The sequence below is a fragment of the Gymnoscopelus braueri genome, assembly GCF_963280865.1.
Source record: "Gymnoscopelus braueri genome assembly, chromosome: 11".
Taxonomy (NCBI): domain Eukaryota; kingdom Metazoa; phylum Chordata; class Actinopteri; order Myctophiformes; family Myctophidae; genus Gymnoscopelus; species Gymnoscopelus braueri.
The window spans coordinates 17,721,387-17,742,258 of NC_137613.1; the positions used below are offsets into that span (position 1 = coordinate 17,721,387).

The following is a 20,872-nucleotide window of genomic DNA, read 5'->3' on the forward strand; positions in this document are numbered from 1 at the left end:
TGAAGAGAGACACATGGGTCGCTACAAAACCACAGGCTTTCATGACTAAACAGAGAAGGGAGCAAAACAAAGCTTACATGGCAGTTCGGAAGCACTACTACACCACTTTGTGCATTGAATGGCTGAAGAAGTATCTCAACTATGGGAAGAAGACTCTGCAGAGAACAGGTACAATAACATTATATGATGGAGTTATTCTTAGATAAATATGTTAACATGTAGTAACATTACTATGAGAAGAACAGAGAACAGTTACAACACGAGGTGATGGAGTTGTGCTTAACCCATTAAAACCGAGAAAGCATCATCTGTGTCATTTTAGATTTTAGCTATACTATATATATAGCTAAAATAACATAGGTTTTTCAGAAAACTCTTAGGATTTAGAACAGTGGTTCTCAAAAATAGCAGGTGTGCAAAACAAATCTTCTCTTCTGGGGGTCCCTGGCACAAAACATTTTCAGATGGGGGTCCGCTGCCAAATACATATCATTTTGGGGGTCCTTGGCACAAAAAAAGAACTTCTGATTTAGACGGCATTTGTAATGGGCCTCAGGATTTACACCTGGTAAGCCTCTACGTTGTTATACCTTTCAATCCGGGAAAGCATCTGTCATTTTAGTTTTTGCTATTAGATATACAGTAGCTACATGATTTTTATTTATGTTTTACATTCTTTAAAACAAAATGTAAGCTTCTCAGACGGTTAGGATTTAGAAGGCGTTTTTAGAATCGTCCTCAGGTCTAAACGGGTTAACATGAAGAGAGAAGGACTCCAGGACAAGACACGTCTGTGTCTCTGTCTGTCTGTCATTCTGACCAACACCTCTACAATGTCTTTTTGTTCTTTTCTCTCTCTCTCTCCTGTCTTTGTTTCTAACCCCCTCTCTCTGTTTCTTTCTGATTTTTCATCCCTGATTTTCTCTTTTTATCACTGTCCTCTCTGATTTGTCCTTCTCTCATTCTCTTATTATAATAGATTTTTCTTATGTCTCTCATTTCATTTGTTCAAATATTTCATTGTTATGAAATACAACAGCTCAATAAATCCAAGCAAAGTCAACAAATCCACATTCAAATACAAACAACCCCTATAATATATTTTCTCTCTCTCTCTCTCTCTCTCTCTCTCTCTCTCTCTCTCTCTCTCTCTCTCTCTCTCTCTCTCTCTCTCTCTCTCTCTCTCTCTCTCTCTCAGAGCTTCCCTCTGTATCTTTCCTCCAGAAGACTCCATCCTCTCCAGTGAGGTGTCACGCTACAGGTTTCTACCCAGGCAGAGCCATGATGTCCTGGACTAAAGATGGAGAGGAGCGCCAGGAGAACGGTGACCACGGAGAGCGCCCCAACCATGATGGAACCTTCCAGATGAGCGTTGACCTGAACCTGACCTCAGTCAAACATGAAGACTGGAAGCAGTACGAGTGTGTGTTTGAGCTCTATGGGGTCAAAGAGGTCTTCAAGTACACACTGGACCGAGAGCTGATCAAGACCAACTGGGGTAAGACTGTTATTATAGGACTAAAGGAGGAATGGATGTGCTGCCAAAGAAGTTACATCAAATCATTATTAACCTGACTCTGTCATATGTATTATGAATTGTGGGTAAAGCCAGACACCAAGACATCTAAGACTCAGATAAGTTTAAACCAAGTTTCTACAGCCGATCAAAGAGGTCACTGGCTGTATCACATGACTATAATCTTTAAAACCCAATCACAGATGTCAAATAGACTAGACCAGAGTGAGTCCCCTACTGAACACAGTGATTTAAATTACTCCACCCATAGATAGACAGACAGACAGACAGACAGACAGACAGACATTTCCTCTATTTCATTTCTGTTTTCTGCAGTGGTGGGAAAAGTACTCACATGTTTTACTTAAGTAAAAGTATCAGTAAGTTGTAGATCGAATATTTTCAAATAGTTAAAGTATATAGGGAAGAATTGGTTAATGCGTGTTTTGTAATAATAATAAAGATCTACAAAGTAACTAGTAACTAAAGTTTTGGTAGTGGAGTAGAAGTAAAAGTACTGAAAATGTTAAATATTCCAGTCAAGTAAAGATTCCTCAAATTTGTACTTGGTGCTTGAGTACATGTACTTAGCTACTTTACACCACTGGTTTTCTGTTTTTTATTGCTCCAGTTAAACCCAAAGACAACATGAGCTTCATCATCATCGCTGTGGTGGTTCTTGCTGTCATCGCCATCTTCGTTGGCCTCGGAGTTGTCATGTACAAGAAGAAGACAGGTGCGTCAGTAGAATGATGTACTTTTTGGTTTCTCAAATTATATAATTTCATTCATACTGAGCTAACTACTGTGATATCTCTTTACCTCTTTATTTCAGCTTCACCTCCTCCCACTCCATCTCGTAAGTAGTACTTTATTTTTTACTTCACATTCATCTGGTCTGATAATCCACTGACCTCAAAGTACATTCAACATCACTGACACAAACAATTGCATTGAGGGGTAAAGAGTATCCTTAAATTGAACGTCAAGAGCAAATAAAAACGTCAATGTAACGTCTCTGTTGGGTTGCTGGAGACAATTGTCACCATTATTCTCATATTAGTCAAAGTGCAAGATCACAATAATGTTTTAACATTCAAATCATCATATCATGATGTTGAGACTCAACATGGTGAAACTATTCATAAAGTCAGCCTAACATTTAATCATGCAGTCAGTTATAGTTGACTAATGTAGGCTCTATGTAAACTTACCACCGTAGGAACAGTGGTTACATACAGTATAGGGTGACTGTCATAGCTGGCTCTTGCCATGACAAATAATGGGGAAGGGAAACCAAGGTAAAGATATAACAAATAGTGTTTATCAAATAATCCCTAACAAAATGTGGTGTGGAGTCAGTAAATCAGTAGTGTGTGTCAATGTATGCGTGAGAATGGAATATGGTGTACTGCAAAGTGTGTGGATGGAAAGTACAGTCAAAACCTTAAGTACCAAAGACGCATGGAGAATGAATAGAGGCTGGTGGAAGACAGCAGGTTTGTATTCCCTGGATTTCTCTCTCTGAAGTGGCAGTACATGAGCTGCTTTTATAGGCTCCTGAAGACACCGGCCCAGGTGTCCTCCAATGAGCCATTATAGCAGGAATGCAGGTTGCCCCACCCTGCTCACCTAGGAAGATGATTAGTAGCCAGGCAGCAACTCTACATAGGGGAGTGGGGCATCACAATGACTGATTGACAACATCAGCCTCAGCTCAGCGTTTCATTCAGACAGGCAATGCATTTGTTCATGTTTTCTGATTGGTTAGGTGAGCATGTTTACATGAACAGAACATGATAAACGTCTATGCAGCCACTGAAAACAACTATTATTATTTTAATTCTGTAGTGAATGTTGAAAACTGGGACATATTAGTGTTTTATTTAATTTCAAGTGAACCTGTAACCACGCCAAGGGGGTGCCACAGCAGATATACAAGCTCATAGCGCGGCACTCGGTGCCGCGCTTGTATGTGCTGTGGCACCCCCTTGGCGTGCCGTGAGGTTGTCACATGGTTACAGGTTCACTTTCATTCATAAAACCGTGTTTACATACGTAAACATACGTTTTAGAGATATTTGTTGGGACTTGGGACACACAGCTTGAAATCGGGACAATCCCGGCCAAACCGGGGCGTCTGGTCATCCTAGTTACATAACCACAACATAACCGTGTGTGTGTGTGTGTGTATGCATGTGTCATACAGTAGGTGTTTAAACAAATACCAATACACCCCTTTTGATGCCGTATCCTAACTTTGAATTTCTTACATTACAGATTCTGAGGTCATGAAACTGAATCCAGAGACACCTTCTTGCACATAGTAAGTCACTTTAACTCATTCACTGCCAGACCTATTTCTGGCTGTGTTTGCCCACTGCCAGCGATTTAGTGTTTTTTATAAAATTGTTAAAAAAATCACATTTTTTTTTCCATTATGATCGCAATTCCAGTCGTTTCTAAACACACAGGCGAGTCGTGCACGTCGCTCAGACAGCAAACATTCCGGCCGGGGCGGAGCCCTTCTCCTCCAGTCCAGAAACACCATGCATGGCCATGTGAACGGAAAACTCACTTACTTTTTCCACCTCGCCACAGACCTCGCTAAATCCCTTATGATCGCGTGTTCAACTGTTTGTAGACACACAGGGTAGTTGTGTGAGTGGCCCAGAGAAGAAATTTTCAATCGGCGACATTCCATTTTGCAGCAGTAGCAGTTTCAAAACAGCGATGCGAAACAGTGTTCCACGGCGGAGAAATGCAAAGCCGAGAAAATGGCGTTTGAAGACGGAACCCAAACAGGGAGTGGGCGGGAGCGAAAATCTTTGATTTGACGTATTTCCGTATCCGGGTGTGCTACAATGAAATGTGTCACTACGAGAGATAAAGGACGTTGAGATCTTGTTTTAAAAAATGATTAAGCAAAATTACGTTTTTTTTACGTCCTAGACAGGTTTGGTAATTGGAAAAAATTACGTTTTTTACGTCCTAGGCAGTGTATGAGTTAATATTAGGTAGTGGTTCTCTCTTGTCTCAGGGGTTTCTATTCTAGGTAGTTCATTGCATGCACTCAGCGGACCATGTCGAAATCTACAATGAAAGCCAGCTGTACTATGGAACTCCAGGACGAGAGCTTAGAAATATTATAAGTTGGGCGACTTGATAGCCGAATGGTTTGTGCACATTATACCACAAAATGCCCTCTTCAGCATTCCCCTGGTTAAACTCCTGACTAGCCAGACTGTTTGGTGTGTCATTCTGCACTCTGTCTGCCTCTCCTGTCTCTCTCACAGTTTTTGAAACAAAGCAGAAATGGTATGTTATAATTATATGCAGCATTATTTAGATGTAATGATCACCTCATCCATTAGTTGTAATTAACGGTTTAATCTGAGGTTTCCTGTGTTTCCAGGAAACCTCAATATTTAACAGTAACAGCTTTGATAGTTAAGAGAAAAAAAGATAGTTAAAGTTAAACTGTTTTAATTAATCAAATGATATTTTTTATCAGAATGTATATCCCCCCTCCCCACCTGATGTATATAATGTTGTAATGTAAGTGATTTTTTTGAATGATCAGTTGATCAGTATCTTTGTTTATTCTCTCATGTGTTAATTCTTGTCATTTTAGGTTTGCAGACAGATGCACTGGAGCAAGTAGAGACGTTCTCTCCATCTCTCTCTCGCTCTCTCTCTCTCTATGAATGCTGTGAGAAGTGGGTTATAATTATAAACCATTCATACATCTTTATAAACAAGGGTCAGTAATCCATTACAGTTGCAGATAAAACATAATTACATTATTCATACTTTCAAAATAAAGGTAATCATTTGTGAGTTATATTATAGACAACCACAATGCTTTTCAGTGTATTGTCAATTAGAATAAACTCACATTTAATGTCATCTGATTGGTGTTGATAAAAGTATCATCGAGTTGGGCAAAGTGTTTTGTAGGTAATCAGTCATGGATTACTTAAAGTCACCTTATTAATCTAGATTTTTAAGCTTTCTATAAATCCTTTATGAATACTAATTAGGCTTACAAGACATGTCTAATAATGCCTTATGAAAATTTCAAGATGTCCATGTTACACCTTTTCAAAAGCAGTTTATATCCTCAAAGAGAAGGACAGAATAGATGGAGGTTTTTGTGTCATTATGAAGTTATGGGCCAAAATGCTGACACGAAAATAAAACTGTAATTCATTCATTGTACACATACACACTTATGCTGTACATGTGCACTTTTGTTTACACACTGTAACACATATGCACACACAACATAGAACATGTACATACAAGCATGTATGCTCACACATACACAATACTTATTTGGACAATAAAAGAATGTGAGTTCAACATTGATTTCCCCATGATGTAAATATTTTAATTCTATTTTCCTATTGTGTTTTCACTGTGTGTTTTTACTTTTGTCTCTAAAAAGAAGAAAAAAAACTTTAATTGGTTGGTTATGAGGGGATGTGTTTGATCTCTTTTAAGTTTTTTGTACATATTGACAATAATGAAGAATACTTCAAATATGTTAAAGTCTTACCGATATGTGTCTACTAAATGAAGGCCAGATGATTTGCATTGTTTTTACACTCATTTAATGGCCTACTGCTAATTTCGTTTTTAATAAAGACAAAAATACTCTTTAACAGTCTGCCTCTTTCTGTTAGAATCATAAATAAACAAGTTAATCCGTAGTTGTGTAAAATATGGATATTGTCAGAGTGGTCAGTATGACCATATAAACTTTAGAAAATGTATCATTGTTTTGCACCAAGTCATCTAAATGTTAACATTATTGTTAAATTGTTAAACATTAAGTGTATGATTAAAAAGACAAATTCACATTTTTCTGTTAAGCATTATAGGGAATACTGTATCCTTTCACTCAGGGTGAGATATGTTTTCTGTCTGTATGATTAAACATTCTGATGTGTTAAACACTTTGTCAGGTGACTGATCATAACTTTAGAAGTTCTATTATGTTCTATAAATAACATTCACCTCACAACAGAGTTGAAGTGGATGGTCAAGTTTGGAAATCACTTGGCACTGTGTTGGGTAAATGAAGACAGTAGATTCATCTTTAAAGTATCATGTTATCTTTATTCACACTCCAACCCATAATCTCTCCATGTAAGAAACCATAGTTATCAGCTGCATATATCATTTATAATGTGAACAGAGGTAGGATGGTCTACACTTCACTACACATCAAATTAACCGTCACCTGCTCGCCTTAAAATATCCTAGTTTGTAAACCTGCATGAGAACAAATACGGATACGTCTCTAGGATTCAGCAGACGTGGTGAATGTCTTCTCTCTCCATGAGGTTGAATGTGAACCGCTCCCTTTAGACCGAACATTCCGCCAGCCAGAAAGTGAAACCAAACACACTCTTTTATCACGTTAAATTTAACTCATAAACTCCGCCCCATGCATCTTGTTATTCATCTTTTGCACTATGCATTCAGATGTGTCATCTGTGCTTCTGTAGTATATTTTATGTGTGTGCTCCACAAGGAGCACAGGAATAATCTACTTGATCTTATTATATTCTAATAATATTCTTATTATGGATATTCTGTGCGTGTGTGTGTGTGTGTGTGTGTGTGTGTGTGTGTGTGTGTGTGTGTGTGTGTGTGCGCGCGCGCGAGCGAGCGTGTGTGTGTCCTATTTCATACTGATACGGCTAATAATTGCTGATATTGTTGATTATGTTTCATCTGAAGCAGACATGCATCACACGCACTGAAACCACCACGCGTAAAATAAAAAGCATGAAATCAGATCTAAGCTGACTGATGCTTCACGCTTACAACCATCTAACAGGTGTATTTCAGAATCTTATCATCTAGTTTGCTAAATTATACATCCACAGTCCACACCCAACTGCACAGCAAACTCCAAAGTTTTGCTGCCTAAACTGTAGTGATGAACCAGTCGGTTAGATGTCTCTGTCCTGTTACAAGGATCTTTCCATGAAGCTCTTCTATTAGTGCCATAATTACAGTAAAATGAAAACATGATAATAGAGTTAGGCTTGGCTTTCCACATAGTATGTGGAGCAGAAATGAATCTGTTTTTGGACAGACCATAGGCCAACAGGTGTGCTAAATACACTGCTGGTTTGAATATTGAAATGTACCTGTATATGATAGTATTTAATGGCCTTTATTTTCAGATGAAGTATACAGTCGCTGATTACTGGTTCCAGAGTGTCATATGGGAGTGTAACTGTTAACCCCCTCCACTAGTCTCCATTTGCTAGTATGAACATGTTCAAAATGGCCACGGAGCAGCCAAGACGAGGCCTTCATGGGTGCTGCTATCATGGGCAGTTTATGTTTCACATTATGTACTGACTCTGATTGACTGATTCCCCAAGCTTGTGCGTTGTCATGTTTGTGTGCTTTGGAACCTGAACTCACTTTAGACCTCAGCAGACAATATGGTTCATGTAGTGGTGCATCATGATATGCATGCAGTGTTTCTCTCTACTTAGTACTAGTTTCACTTTTAAAACCTCTGTAGGTGAGATCTCCCTGGAAACATATGATGTCACAGCATTAGGGAATTTCTATTGGCTAGAATTGGCTGCTGGTTCCATGTTCGTCATGATATTTATAGACTTGAATACAGAGCAGAACGTCAGATTGACTCATACCCAGTGAGGAGACACTGAGCTGTCCTTTTTGATTTACATTCTTCAAACCGATGTCAACATGAAAGAGTTTATTCTACTGTTGCTGTTTTACCATGAAGTATCTCCAGGTAAACTTTTAGATTCTTTCATTTAAACTGTTGTAGTTTTCATTGCTGTGTTGTGATACTGATTTACTACAGCACTGAGACATTATAGGCCTATTCTACCCATGTGTAAAACTTAATGCTGGTTTGTCATTAAAATAGCCTAAATATGTTTTTACATTTCTAGTGCAACCAAGTTAATTGAAAGTAGGCTTTTAATCGACTTTATTAACAGTGCAATTCATAGAGTGATTAATTATTGAAAATATCATCATTCAGTCCTAAAGACTGGTGACGCGAGGTTAGTCCTAATGTTTCATCAAACGTCTCCATTAACACAACCATCAAGTAGCCACTTGAGGGCGCTCTGTACTGTTATTCATTTAATCTCAAACCAGTTTCCTTTGCTGATTGTATTGTAATTAATTTCGTAAACTAATATTAATAAATAGAATATTTTTCAAAATAGTACGATATACAAACATTTTAAATGTAAATTTAAACTACTTTCCGTATGCCCTGAGGTTATATTTTATATTCTCTCATATTGCTGCTGTATAATTGAAGAGCATCATCAGTTCATTATAAGTCAAAAGAAGGTATTAGCATAGCATAGCATTCATTTTTCCCATAGAGGTATCTGAAAATATTTATATAAATTATTTTGAGCCTGCCATCCAGGCTCCTAGTGAATCATGGCCATGAAACATTTGATTCTGTGTCCAAATTGTTGGATTTTTATATATTATTAAATATTCAAATATGTTTTGAAATATTTCACATAAGCATAGACATACACAAAGACAGGCAAACAGACAGACAGACAGACAGACAGTTAAACAAATAAAATAATGAAAGACAGAGACAGATAGTTATTGACTCAACAACAAAGAGAAACACAGACAGTAAGACAGAGAGAATAGACTGATAGAGACAGATAGAGGACGGACAGAAAGAATGATAGAGACACCCACAGACAGATGGACAGAGACAGACATGTTGAAACACTGAGAGACAGATAGAAATGTATCTGTGTGAAGGTCTCTTGTCTGTAAAGATTTTTTTAATATATAAACTTGTGATTAAATAAAGAAAATTGCAATCCAATAAGGTTAAATTGTTATATTTCCATTTTGTCTCACAGTGACTCACACCCTGAAATACTTCCAGACTGGATCCTCTGAAGTTCTAAACTTCCCAGAGTATGTGTCTGTTGGGATGGTTGATGATGTTCAGACAGAGTATTATGACAGCAACACACAGAGAAAGGTTCCCAAACAGGACTGGATGAACCAGGTTACAACAGATGACCCACAGTACTGGGAGAGGAACACTCAGAGAAATTTGGGTGACCAGCAGCTCTACAAGGTCAACATGGACATTGCAAAGCAGCGCTTTAACCAAACTGGAGGTATGTTTATTTTCACTAGATTTATTTTATTTTATTATATTTATCAAATATAGCTAAATATTATAAATGACACAGAGCAGGGGTCTTCAACGTGTTTCTGTCCAAGGACCCCTTAGGTGAGAGAGAAATTAAGCAGGGACCCCCCCACTACATATTGTATAAAATTGTGTTGCAGATTAAACTTTTACATAGATTTCATAGAGAGCTTCATAGACTTGTTTGATAAAACTGTCAATGTGTAGCGTTGTGTTGGATTCATGTTAATATGTATTTTCAAACAGTTAACCACTTAAACCCTCAATACCAAGAAAACTCTTTTTCCCTACACCAAACCTCTTTGCCGAAAATATCAGATCTACAAGCTCACAACGCCTCGCAGCGCAAGGCGTTGTGAGCTTGTAGATCTGATATTTTTGGCTAATGTTCCCCTCAGAATAGGGTTGAAGTGGTTAATGTACAAAAAAAAATCCTATCACACAAAGATTTGGTGACCCCCCTGTAGTAACTCTGAGGACTCCCTAGGGGTCCCGGACCCCCTGTTGAAGACCCATGACATAGAGTCACCTACAGTACCTGGCAGAACCATAATACATTTTTGTAACACAATTCTTATATGACATGATAAAAAAAATTAAATAACGTTTATGGGATTTATAATGAGACAAACGCTTCTGTGACCCAGAGGACATGGGTGTGACATCAGGACTTCAATATTCTATACTATAGCAGTCTGTAAACAGAGTATTAGGCCCTGTACACACTGGATATTTTGCCAAATTAACCTCTCATCCACACACATTATTTAACAAAAAATTACATTTACAATTTACAAAAAAAAACACATTTTAAAATTAAGATATTAAAAACTGTGTGTGTGCGCGTTTGTAATATGTATTTATTTATTTATTTTAGACTTAATTGCTTTATGGTGAGGTCCGTGCAGTATGTGTGTGTGTGTGAGTGCGTGTTCCTGTAGCTTCCATCCACACAATAACGTCAGTGGGTGTAGATGGATGGTCTGTTTCTCAGTGGTTATGAATATCAGCCACTGGCACCGAACTGCAGTAGAATGATGTGTCTGGGGTTTACTATACTTACTGTCTGTCTGTCTGTCTGTCTGTCTGTCTGTCTGTCTGTCTGTCTGTCTGTCTCTCTCAGGTGTCCACATCATCCAGGTGATGGTTGGTTGTGAGTGGGATGATGAGACTGGAGACATTGATGGTTATTATCAGCATGGTTATGATGGAGAGGACTTCATCTCATTGGACCTGAAGACAGAGACATGGATCACTCCTAAACCACAGGGTGTCATCACTAAACAGAAATGGGATCAAGACAAAGCTCTGACAGCATACTACAAGCACTACCTGACCAGTCAGTGCATTGAATGGCTGAAGAAGTTTGTGAACTATGGGAAGAAGACTCTGCAGAGAACAGGTACAACAACATGATGTGATGGAGGCGTACTTAGATACATATGTTAAGATGTAGTAACATTACTATGAGAAGAACAAAACAGATACATTTTGATGTGATAGAGTTGTATTTAACATGAAGAGACAAGGATCTTCAGGGGACAAGTCATATATCTGTCTCTTTGTCTCTCTGACTTACACCCCTCCATCGTATTGTTCTTCTTCTCTCTCTGTTTCTTTTTTTCCTGTTTGTTCATCCCTGCTTTTTTATCTCCCTCATTTTCACACTGTCTGTCACTCTCGATATTCTATGGATATGTATTCTCTCTCTCCCTCTCTCTCTCTCTCTCTCTCTCTCTCTCTCTCTCTCTCTCTCTCTCTCAGAGCATCCCTCTGTATCTTTCCTCCAGAAGACTCCATCCTCTCCAGTGAGGTGTCACGCTACAGGTTTCTACCCAGACAGAGCCATAATGTTCTGGGCTAAAGATGGAGAGGAGCTCCAGGAGAACGTGGACCATGGAGAGCTCCTCCCCAACCATGATGGAACCTTCCAGATGAGCGTTGACCTGGTCCTGTCTTCAGTCAAACATGAAGACTGGAAGCAGTACGAGTGTGTGTTTCAGCTCTATGGGGTCACAGAGGACTTCAAGTACACACTGGACCGAGAGCTGATCAAGACCAACTGGAGTAAGACTGTTATTATAGGACTAAAGGAGGAATGGATGTGCTGCCAAAGAAGTTAGATCAAAGGAATTCACTAGTAAATCATTATTAACCTGACACTGTCATATTCATTCTGAATTGTGGGTAAACCCAGACACCAAGACATCTAAGACTCAGATCAGTTTAAATCAAGTTTCTACAGCTGTTCAAATAGGTCTTAAAACCCAATCACAGATTATTACATACTAGAGGCGCCCGGACCGCTAGCCGCGCACAGGGCTCTAGCGAGGGCGCGCTTATTTTGGGGTACCAAAATCGTGGGATAAACATTTCCAAAAGCATGTCCGCAGACCCCCTGGGAGTGTTGGGACCCCCGCGGACCTCCGCGAAACATGGCAGACCCCTTCGGCTGTTTCTTTTTTTTCATGAAGGTGGTTGCTTGTTTCTGGCGCACATCTGGCAACACTAACATCTGCTTGTCTTTTGGCAACGTGGCAACCCAGATGCCGAGGCGTGTGTTGTTGTGGGGAGATTACAAAATGGTGGTGTTGGTTGTCTTTGGGATGTACATGGCACGTGAATGACGGACATATTACCGTGAGTGTGGTGTGATAGAGACATGACTAAAGTGAAAGCAACGGCGTGGGTCGAACAAAAAGGTAAGCAAGAGCGGGGTTGAAGCGAAGGACGCGCTTCTGTTGTTGTTGTGGCGATGCAGAGATTTCAATGGCCGCCGCTTCGTGTTACTTCGGCTGTGGCCGTCAGCGTTCGGTTGTGCGCACGGTAAACGGTGCAAAAGTGTTTCCCCGTCCGTTGTGGTCGTAATGTGGTGAGTAGAATTAAGAATTAAGAATCTTTTTCAACACACTTTTCAATAGGATTTACATTTTACACAGGTAAACGGGCGGACAACGGGTCGTTTATTTGACGGGCGGGGCGGGTCTGGTTCGTATTTTGAAATAATCACGGGTGACGGGTCGGTCTACGGATCTGAGTATTGACGGGCGGGGCGGGCGCGGGTTCTCAAAATTGGACCCGTGCAGGACTCTGCCGTGGAGGCAAATGTGTAGTGAGCAATGAGAAGTACCCTACGCCACCCCTAAATTCAGCGCGCACGTTGTGGCTGGTGTTGTGGTGACATGTCATGTGTAGTTGTTGTGTTTAGTCCAAATCAATGCTGTGGGTATGGCGTCAGCGGCGAGAGGTCCAAATGCATGGAGTGGGTGTGGCGTCAGCGGCGGAAGTAGCTTTCTCCATTATATAGGTAGATAGACTAGACTATTGTGAGACCCCTTTACTGAACACAGTTATTTTAATAACTCTACCCATAGATAGATAGATAGATAGATAGATAGATAGATCTTTTGAAAATAGCAGATCTACAAGCTTGTAGATCGACTATTTTCAAATAGCCAAAGTATATAGGGAAGAATTGGTTAATGCGTGGTTTTGTAACAATAATAAAGATCTACAAAGTAACTAGTAACTAAAGTTTTCAAATAATTGTAGTGGAGTAAAAAGTGCAATATATATATATAATATATTTGCACTCTGAGATGTAGTGGAGTAGAAGTGAAAGTACTGAAAATTAAAAAAATTCCATTCAAGTAAAGATTCCTCAAATTTGTACTTTGTTCTTGAGTACATGTACTTAGTTACTTTACATCACTGGTTTTCTGTGTTTTATTGCTCCAGTTAAACCCAAAGACAACATGACAGTCATCATCATCGCTGTGGTGGTTCTGGCTGTCATCGCCATCCTCGTTGTCCTCGGAGTCGTCATATACAAGAAGAAGACAGGTGCGTCAGTAGAATGATGTACATTTTGGTTTCTCAAATTATATCATTTCATTCATACTGAGCTAACCACTGTGATATCTCTTTACCTCTTTATTTCAGCTTCACCTCCTCCCACTCCATCTCGTAAGTAGTACTTTATTTTTTACTTCACATTCATCTGGTTTGATAATCCAATAACCCCAAAGTACATTCAACATTACTGACACAAACAATTGCATTAAATTGAACGTCAGAGCAAATAAAAACATCAATATAACGTCTCTGTTGGGTTGCCTGACACAATTATCACCATTATTCTCATATTAGTCAAAGTGCATGATCACAATAATGTTTTCACATTCACATCATCATATCATGATGTTGAGACTCAACATGATGAAACTATTCATAAAGTCAGCCTAACATTTAATCATGCTGTCCGTTATAGTTCACTAATGTAGGCTCTATGTAAACTTACCACCGTAGGAACAGTGGTTACATACAGTATAGGGTGACTGTCATAGCTGGCTCTTGCCATGAGAAATGATGGGGAAGGGAAACCAAGGTAAAGATATAACAAATAGTGTTTATTAAATAATCCCTAACAAAATGCAGCCAAAGCATAACGGGATGTGGAAGCAAAACATGATAAGGCTAAGGATCCAATGTGGTGTGGAGTCAGTAAATCAGTAGTGTGTGTAAATATAAACATGAGTGGAATATGGTGTACTGCAAGGTGTGTGGATGGAAAGTACAGTCAAAATCTGAAGTAACAAAGACACATGGAGAATGAATAGAGGCTGGTGGAAGAAAGCAGGTTTGTATTCCCTGGATTTTTCTCTCTTTAATGGCAGTACATGAGCTGTTTTTATAGGCTCATGAAGACACCGGCCCAGGTGCCCTCCAATGAGCCATTATAGCAGGAATGCAGGTTGCCCCACCCTGCTCACCTAGGAAGATGATTAGTAGCCAGGCAGCAACTCTATATAGGGGAGTGGGGCATCACAATGACTGATTGACAACATCAGCCTCAGCTCAGCGTTTCATTCAGACAGCCAATGCATTTGTTCATGTTTCCTGATTGGTTAGGGGAGCATGTTTATATGAACAGAAAATGATCAACGTCTATGCAGCCACTGAAAACAACTATTATTATTTTAATTCTGTAGTGAATGTTGAAAACTGGGACGTATTGGTGTTTTATTTAATTTCAAGTGAACCTGTAACCACGCCAAGGGGGTGCCACAGCAGATATACAAGCTCATAGCGCGGCTCTCGGTGCCGCGCTATGAGCTTGTAGATCTGCTATGGCACCCCCTTGGCGTGCCGTGAGGTTGTCACATGGTTACAGGTTCACTTTCATTCATAAAACCGTGTTTACATACGTAAACATACGTTTTAGAGATATTTGTTGGGACTTGGGACACCCAGCATGAAATCGGGACAATCCCGGCCAAACCGGGGCGTCTGGTCACCCTAGTTACATAACCACAACATAACCGTGTGTGTGTGTGTATGCATGTGTCATACAGTAGGTTCTTAAACAAATAACAATACACCCCTGTTGATGGCGTATCCTAACTATGTATTTCTTACATTACAGATTCTGAGGTCATGAAACTGAATCCAGAGACACCTTCTTGCACATAGTAAGTCACTTTAATATTAGGTAGTGGTTCTCCCTTGTTTCAGGGGTTTCTATTCTAGGTAGTTCATTGCATGCACTCAGTGGCCCATGTTGAAATCTACAATGAAAGCCAGCTGTACTATGAGACTCCAGGACGAGAGCTTAGAAATATTATAAGTTGGGCAACTCGATAGCCGAATGGTTTGGGCACATTATACCACAAAATGCCCTCTTCAGCATTCCCCTGGTTAAACTCCTGACTGACCAGACTGTTTGCTGTGTGTCATTCTGCACTCTGTCTGCCTTACCTGTCTCTCTCTCTCAATGCGTTATTGAAATAAAGCAGAAATGGTATGTTATAATTACAAGCAGCATTATTTAGATGTAATGATCACATTTGTTGTAATTTTATTGATTAACGGTTTAATTTGAGGTTTCCTGTGTTTTCAGGAAACCTCAATATGTTAATTCTTGTCATTTTAGGTTTGCAGACAGATGCACTGGAGCAAGTAGAGACAAGACATACTTTCAAAATAAAGGCAGTCATTTGTGAGTTATATTATAGACAACCACGCTGCTTTTCAGTGTATTGTCAATTAAATAAACTCACATTTAATGTCATCGAGTTGGACTATTTTGTCATTAAAGTGCTTTGTAGGTAATCAGTCATGGATTACTTAAAGTCACCTATTTAATCCTCAAAGAGAAGGATAGAATAGATGATGTTTTTGTGTCATTATGACATTATGGGCCAAAATGCAGACACAAAAATAAATTTGTAATTCATTCATTTATTCATTGTACACATACATACACACTTATACATGTACACTTTTGTTTACACACTGTAACACATGCACACACAACATAGAACATGTACATACAAGCATGTATGCTCACACATACACAATACTTATTTGGACAAAAAAAGAATGTGAGTTCAACATTGATTTCCCCATGATGTAAATATTTTAATTCTATTTTCCTATTGTGTTTTCACTGTGTGTTTTTAAACTTTTGTCTCTAAAAAAAGAAAAAAAACTTCCATTGATTGATTATGAAGGGATGTGTTTGATCTCTTTTAAGTTTTTTGTACATATTGACAATAATGAAGAATACTTCAAATATGTTAAAGACTTACCAATATGTGTCTACTAAATGAAGGCCAGATGATTTGCATTGTTTTTACATTCATTTAATGGCCTACTGCTAATTTCGTTTTTAATAAAGACAAAAATACAAAATCTGCAACACCATTAATACAAATAATACAGTCTGCCTCTTTCTTTTAGAATCATAAATAAACAAGTTAATCCGTAGTTGTGTCAAACATGGATATTGTCAGAGTAGTCAGTATGAAAATGTATCATTATTTTGCACCAAGTCATCTAAATGTTAATATTATTGTTAAATTGTTAAACATTAAGTGTATGATTAAAAAGCCAAATTCACATTTTTCTTTGTTAAGCATTATAGGGAATACTGTATCCTTTCACTCAGGGTGAGATATGTTTTCTGTCTGTATGATGTCAGTTAAACATTCTGATGTGTTAAACACTTTGTCTGGTGACTGATCATAACTTTCGAAGTTCTATTATGTTCTATAAATAACATTCACCTCACCACAGAGTTGAAGTGGATGGTCAAGTTTGGAAATCACTTGGCACTGTGCATAAACTGAAGACAGTAGATGAATCTTTAAAGTATCATGTTATCTTTATTCACATTCTCCAACTCATAATCTCTCCATGTAAGAAACCATAGTTATCAGCTGCATATATCATTTATAATGTGAACAGAGTTAGGATGTCACAACTGAACTCTACACTTCACTACACATCAAATTAACCGTCACCTGCTCGCCTTAAAATATCCTAGTTTGTAAACCTGCATGAGAACAAATACGGATACGTCTCTAGGATTCAGCAGACGTGGTGAATGTCTTGTCTCTCCATGAGGCTGAATGTGAACCGTGCTCTTCTTTAGACCGAACATTCCGCCAACCAGAAAGTGAAACCAAACACACTCTTTTATCACGTTACATTTAACTCATAAACTCCACTTCATGCTTCTTGTGATTAATCTTTTGCACTATGCATTCAGATGTGTCATCTGTGCTCCTGTGGTATATTTTATGTGTGAGTAATGCTCTACTACAGGCCACATTTCCCATAAGGAGCACAGGAATAATCTACTTGATCTTATTATATTCTAATATTATTCTTATTATGGATATTCTAATAGTGTCCATCCATAATTACTGATGAGGTCATGTCTATGTCATTCATTAATATCTATTAAACTTCACTATGTCACTTGTCACTATGGTATTCACCAGGACAAAAACCTGCCACACTGAATCCTTCCTGGCAACAAATGATGTCACAGAAGTTCAATTTTATTAGATCTTCCAGGTCAAAGGCCAGGGATGGAGATTATGTTTTTCAGTTGTGTGTGTGTGTGTGTGTGTGTGTGTGTGTGTGTGTGTGTGTGTGTGTGTGTGTGTGTGTGTGTGTGTGTGTGTGCGTGTGCGTGTGCGTGTGCGTGTGTGTGTGTGTGTGTGTGTGTCCTATTTCATACTGATACAGCTAATAATCGCTGATATTGTTGAATATGTTTCATCTGAAGACATGCGTCACACGCACTGAAACCACCACGCGTAAAATAAAAAGCTTGAAATCAGATCTAAGCTGACTGACGCAGTGACGCTTCACGCTTGCAACCATCTAACGGGTATATTTCAGAATCTTATTATCTAGTTTGCTAAATTATACATCCACAGTCCACACCCAACTGCACAGCAAACTCCAGAGTTTTGCTGCCTAAACTGTAGTGATGAACCAGTCGGTTAGATGTCTCTGTCCTAAGGATCTTTCCATGAAGCTCTTCTATTAGTGCCATAATTAAAGTGAAAAAATGATAATAGAGTTAGGCTTGGCTTTCCACGTAGTATGTGGAGCAGAAATGAATCTGTTTTTGGACAGACCATAGGCCAACAGGTGTGCTAAATACACTGCTGGTTTGTATATTGAAATGTACCTGTATATGATAGTATTTTATGGCCTTTATTTTCAGATGAAGTATAAAAGCTGATGTTACTGTATTACTGGTTCGAGGGTGTCATATTGGAGTGTAACTGTTAACCCCCTCCACTAGTCTCCATTCACTAGTAACATATTCAAAATGGCCACGGAGCAGCCAAGACGAGGCCTTCATGGGTGCTGTCATGGGCAGTTTATGTTTCACATATTATGTACTGACTCTGATTGACTGACTCCCAAAGCGTGCGCGTTGTCATGTTTGTGTGCTTTGGCCCCTGAACTCACTGCAGACCTCAGCAGACAATATGGTTCATGTAGTGTGGTGGTGCATCATGATATGCATGCAGTGTTTCTCTCTACTTAGTTTCACTTTTAAAACCTCTGTAGGTGAGATCTTCCTAGAAACATATGATGTCACAGCATTAGTGAATTTCTATTGGCTAGAATTGGCTGCTGGTTCCATGTTCGTCATGATATTTAGACTTGAACACAGAGCAGAACGACTCATACACAGTGAGGAGACACTGAAAGTTCTGTCCTCTGATTTACATTCTTCAAACCGATGTCAACATGAAAGAGTTCATTTTGCTGTTGCTGGTTTACCATGAAGTATCTCCAGGTAAACTTTTAGATTCTTTCATTTAAACTGTTGTAGTTTTCATTACTGTGTTGTGATACTGATTTACTACAGCACTGAGACATTATAGGCCTATTCTACCCATGTGTAAAACTTAATGCTGGTTTGTCATTAAAATAGCCTAAATATGTTTTTACATTTCTAGTGCAACCAAGTTAATTGAAAGTAGGCTTTTAATCGACTTTATTAACAGTGCAATTCATAGAGTGATTAATTATTGAAAATATCATCATTCAGTCCTAAAGACTGCTGACGCGAGGTTAGTCCTAATGTTTCATCAAACGTCTCCATTCACCACTATGACTAACACAACCATCAAGTAGCCACTTGAGGGCGCTCTGTACTCTTATTCATTTAATCTCAAACCAGTTTCCTTTGCTGATTGTATTGTAATTAATTTAGTAAACTAATATTAATAAATAGAATATTTTTCAACGATATACAAACATTTTAAATGTAAATTTAAACTACTTTCCTTATGCCCTGAGGTTATATTTTATATTCTCTCATATTGCTGCTGTATAATTGAAGTCAAAAGAAGGTATTAGCATAGCATAGCATTCATTTTTCCCATAGAGGTATCTGAAAATATTTATATAAATTATTTTGAGCCTGCCATCCAGGCTCCTAGTGAATCATGGCCATCAAACATTTGATTCTGTGTCCAAATTGTTGGATTTTTATATATTATTAAATATTCAAATATGTTTTGAAATATTTCACATAAGCATAGACATACACAAAGACAGGCAAACAGACAGACAGACAGACAGACAGTATAGTAAATACAGTTTTACAAATAAAATAATGAAAGACAGAGACAGATAGTTATTGACTCAACAACAAAGAGAAACACAGACAGTAAGACAGAGAGAATAGACTGATAGAGACAGATAGAGGACGGACAGAAAGAATTATAGAGACACCCACAGACAGATGGACAGAGACAGACATGTTAAAACACTGAGAGACAGACAAACATTATCTGTTTGAAGGTCTCTTGTCTGTAAATATTAGTTTTATATATAAACTTGTGATTAAATAAAGAAAATTGCAATTCGATAATTTAATTTTATATTTCCATTTTGTCTTACAGTGTCTCACACCCTGAAATACTTCGAGACTGGATCTTCTGATGTTCCAAACTTCCCAGAGTATGTGTCTGTTGGGATGGTTGATGATGTTCAGACAGAGTATTATGACAGCAACACACAGAGATACGTTCCTAAACAGGACTGGATGAACCAGATCACAACAGATGACCCACAGTACTGGGAGAGGAACACTGAGAGAGCTGTGGGTCACCAGCAGTGGTACAAGCGCAACATGGACATTGCAAAGCAGCGCTTTAACCAAACTGGAGGTATGTTTATTTTCACAAGATTTAAATTGTTTTATATTGTTAAATTTGTTGTTTAAATTGTATTATATTGATCAAATATAGCTACATATTATAAATGACATATAGAGCAGGGGTCCTCAACGTTTTTTCAGTCCAAGGACCCCTTAGGTGAGAGAGAGATGAAGCAGGGACCCCCCCCCCCCCCACTACATATTCACTACATAAAATGGTGTTGCAGATTAAACTTTATCATAGATTTCATAGATAGCTTCATAGACTGTGTAGCGTTGGTCTGATTCATGTTAATATGTATTTTCAAACCGTTAACCACTTAAACCATCAATACTTAGAAAACTTGTACTTTTTCTGCTCTTTTTCCCTACATCAAACTTCTTTGCCGAAAATAGCCGATCTACAAGCTCACAACGCCTCGCAGCGCGAGGCGTTGTGAGCTTGTAGATCTGCTATTTTTGGCTAATGTTCCCCTCAGAATATGGTTCAAGGGATTAATGTACAAAAAAAGTTCATATCACACAAAGATTTGGTGGCCCCCCCTGTAGCAACTCTGAGAACCCCCTAGGGGTCCCGGACCCCCTGTTGAAGACCCATGACAGAGTCACCTACAGTACCTGGCAGAACCATATTACATTTTTGGAACACAATTCTTATATG

At 38.6% G+C, this 20,872-nt stretch overlaps 1 protein-coding gene across 1 annotated transcript in view; it reads left to right on the forward strand.

The window, feature by feature from the left end:
* Positions 1-20,872, forward strand: part of LOC308095490 (uncharacterized protein) — a 66,836-nt gene that overhangs the window by 4,028 nt on the left and 41,936 nt on the right. Inside the window, exons 3-12 of the mRNA XM_080442547.1 lie at positions 1-168; positions 1,199-1,498; positions 2,148-2,252; positions 2,352-2,375; positions 3,797-3,842; positions 7,417-7,481; positions 9,430-9,696; positions 10,855-11,133; positions 11,496-11,798; positions 13,470-13,574. The exon at positions 1-168 is cut by the window's left edge and continues 111 nt beyond it. Coding sequence (XP_080298673.1) covers positions 1-168; positions 1,199-1,498; positions 2,148-2,252; positions 2,352-2,375; positions 3,797-3,842; positions 7,417-7,481; positions 9,430-9,696; positions 10,855-11,133; positions 11,496-11,798; positions 13,470-13,574 — 1,662 coding nt within the window. The remainder of the gene's footprint in view (positions 169-1,198; positions 1,499-2,147; positions 2,253-2,351; positions 2,376-3,796; positions 3,843-7,416; positions 7,482-9,429; positions 9,697-10,854; positions 11,134-11,495; positions 11,799-13,469; positions 13,575-20,872) is intronic.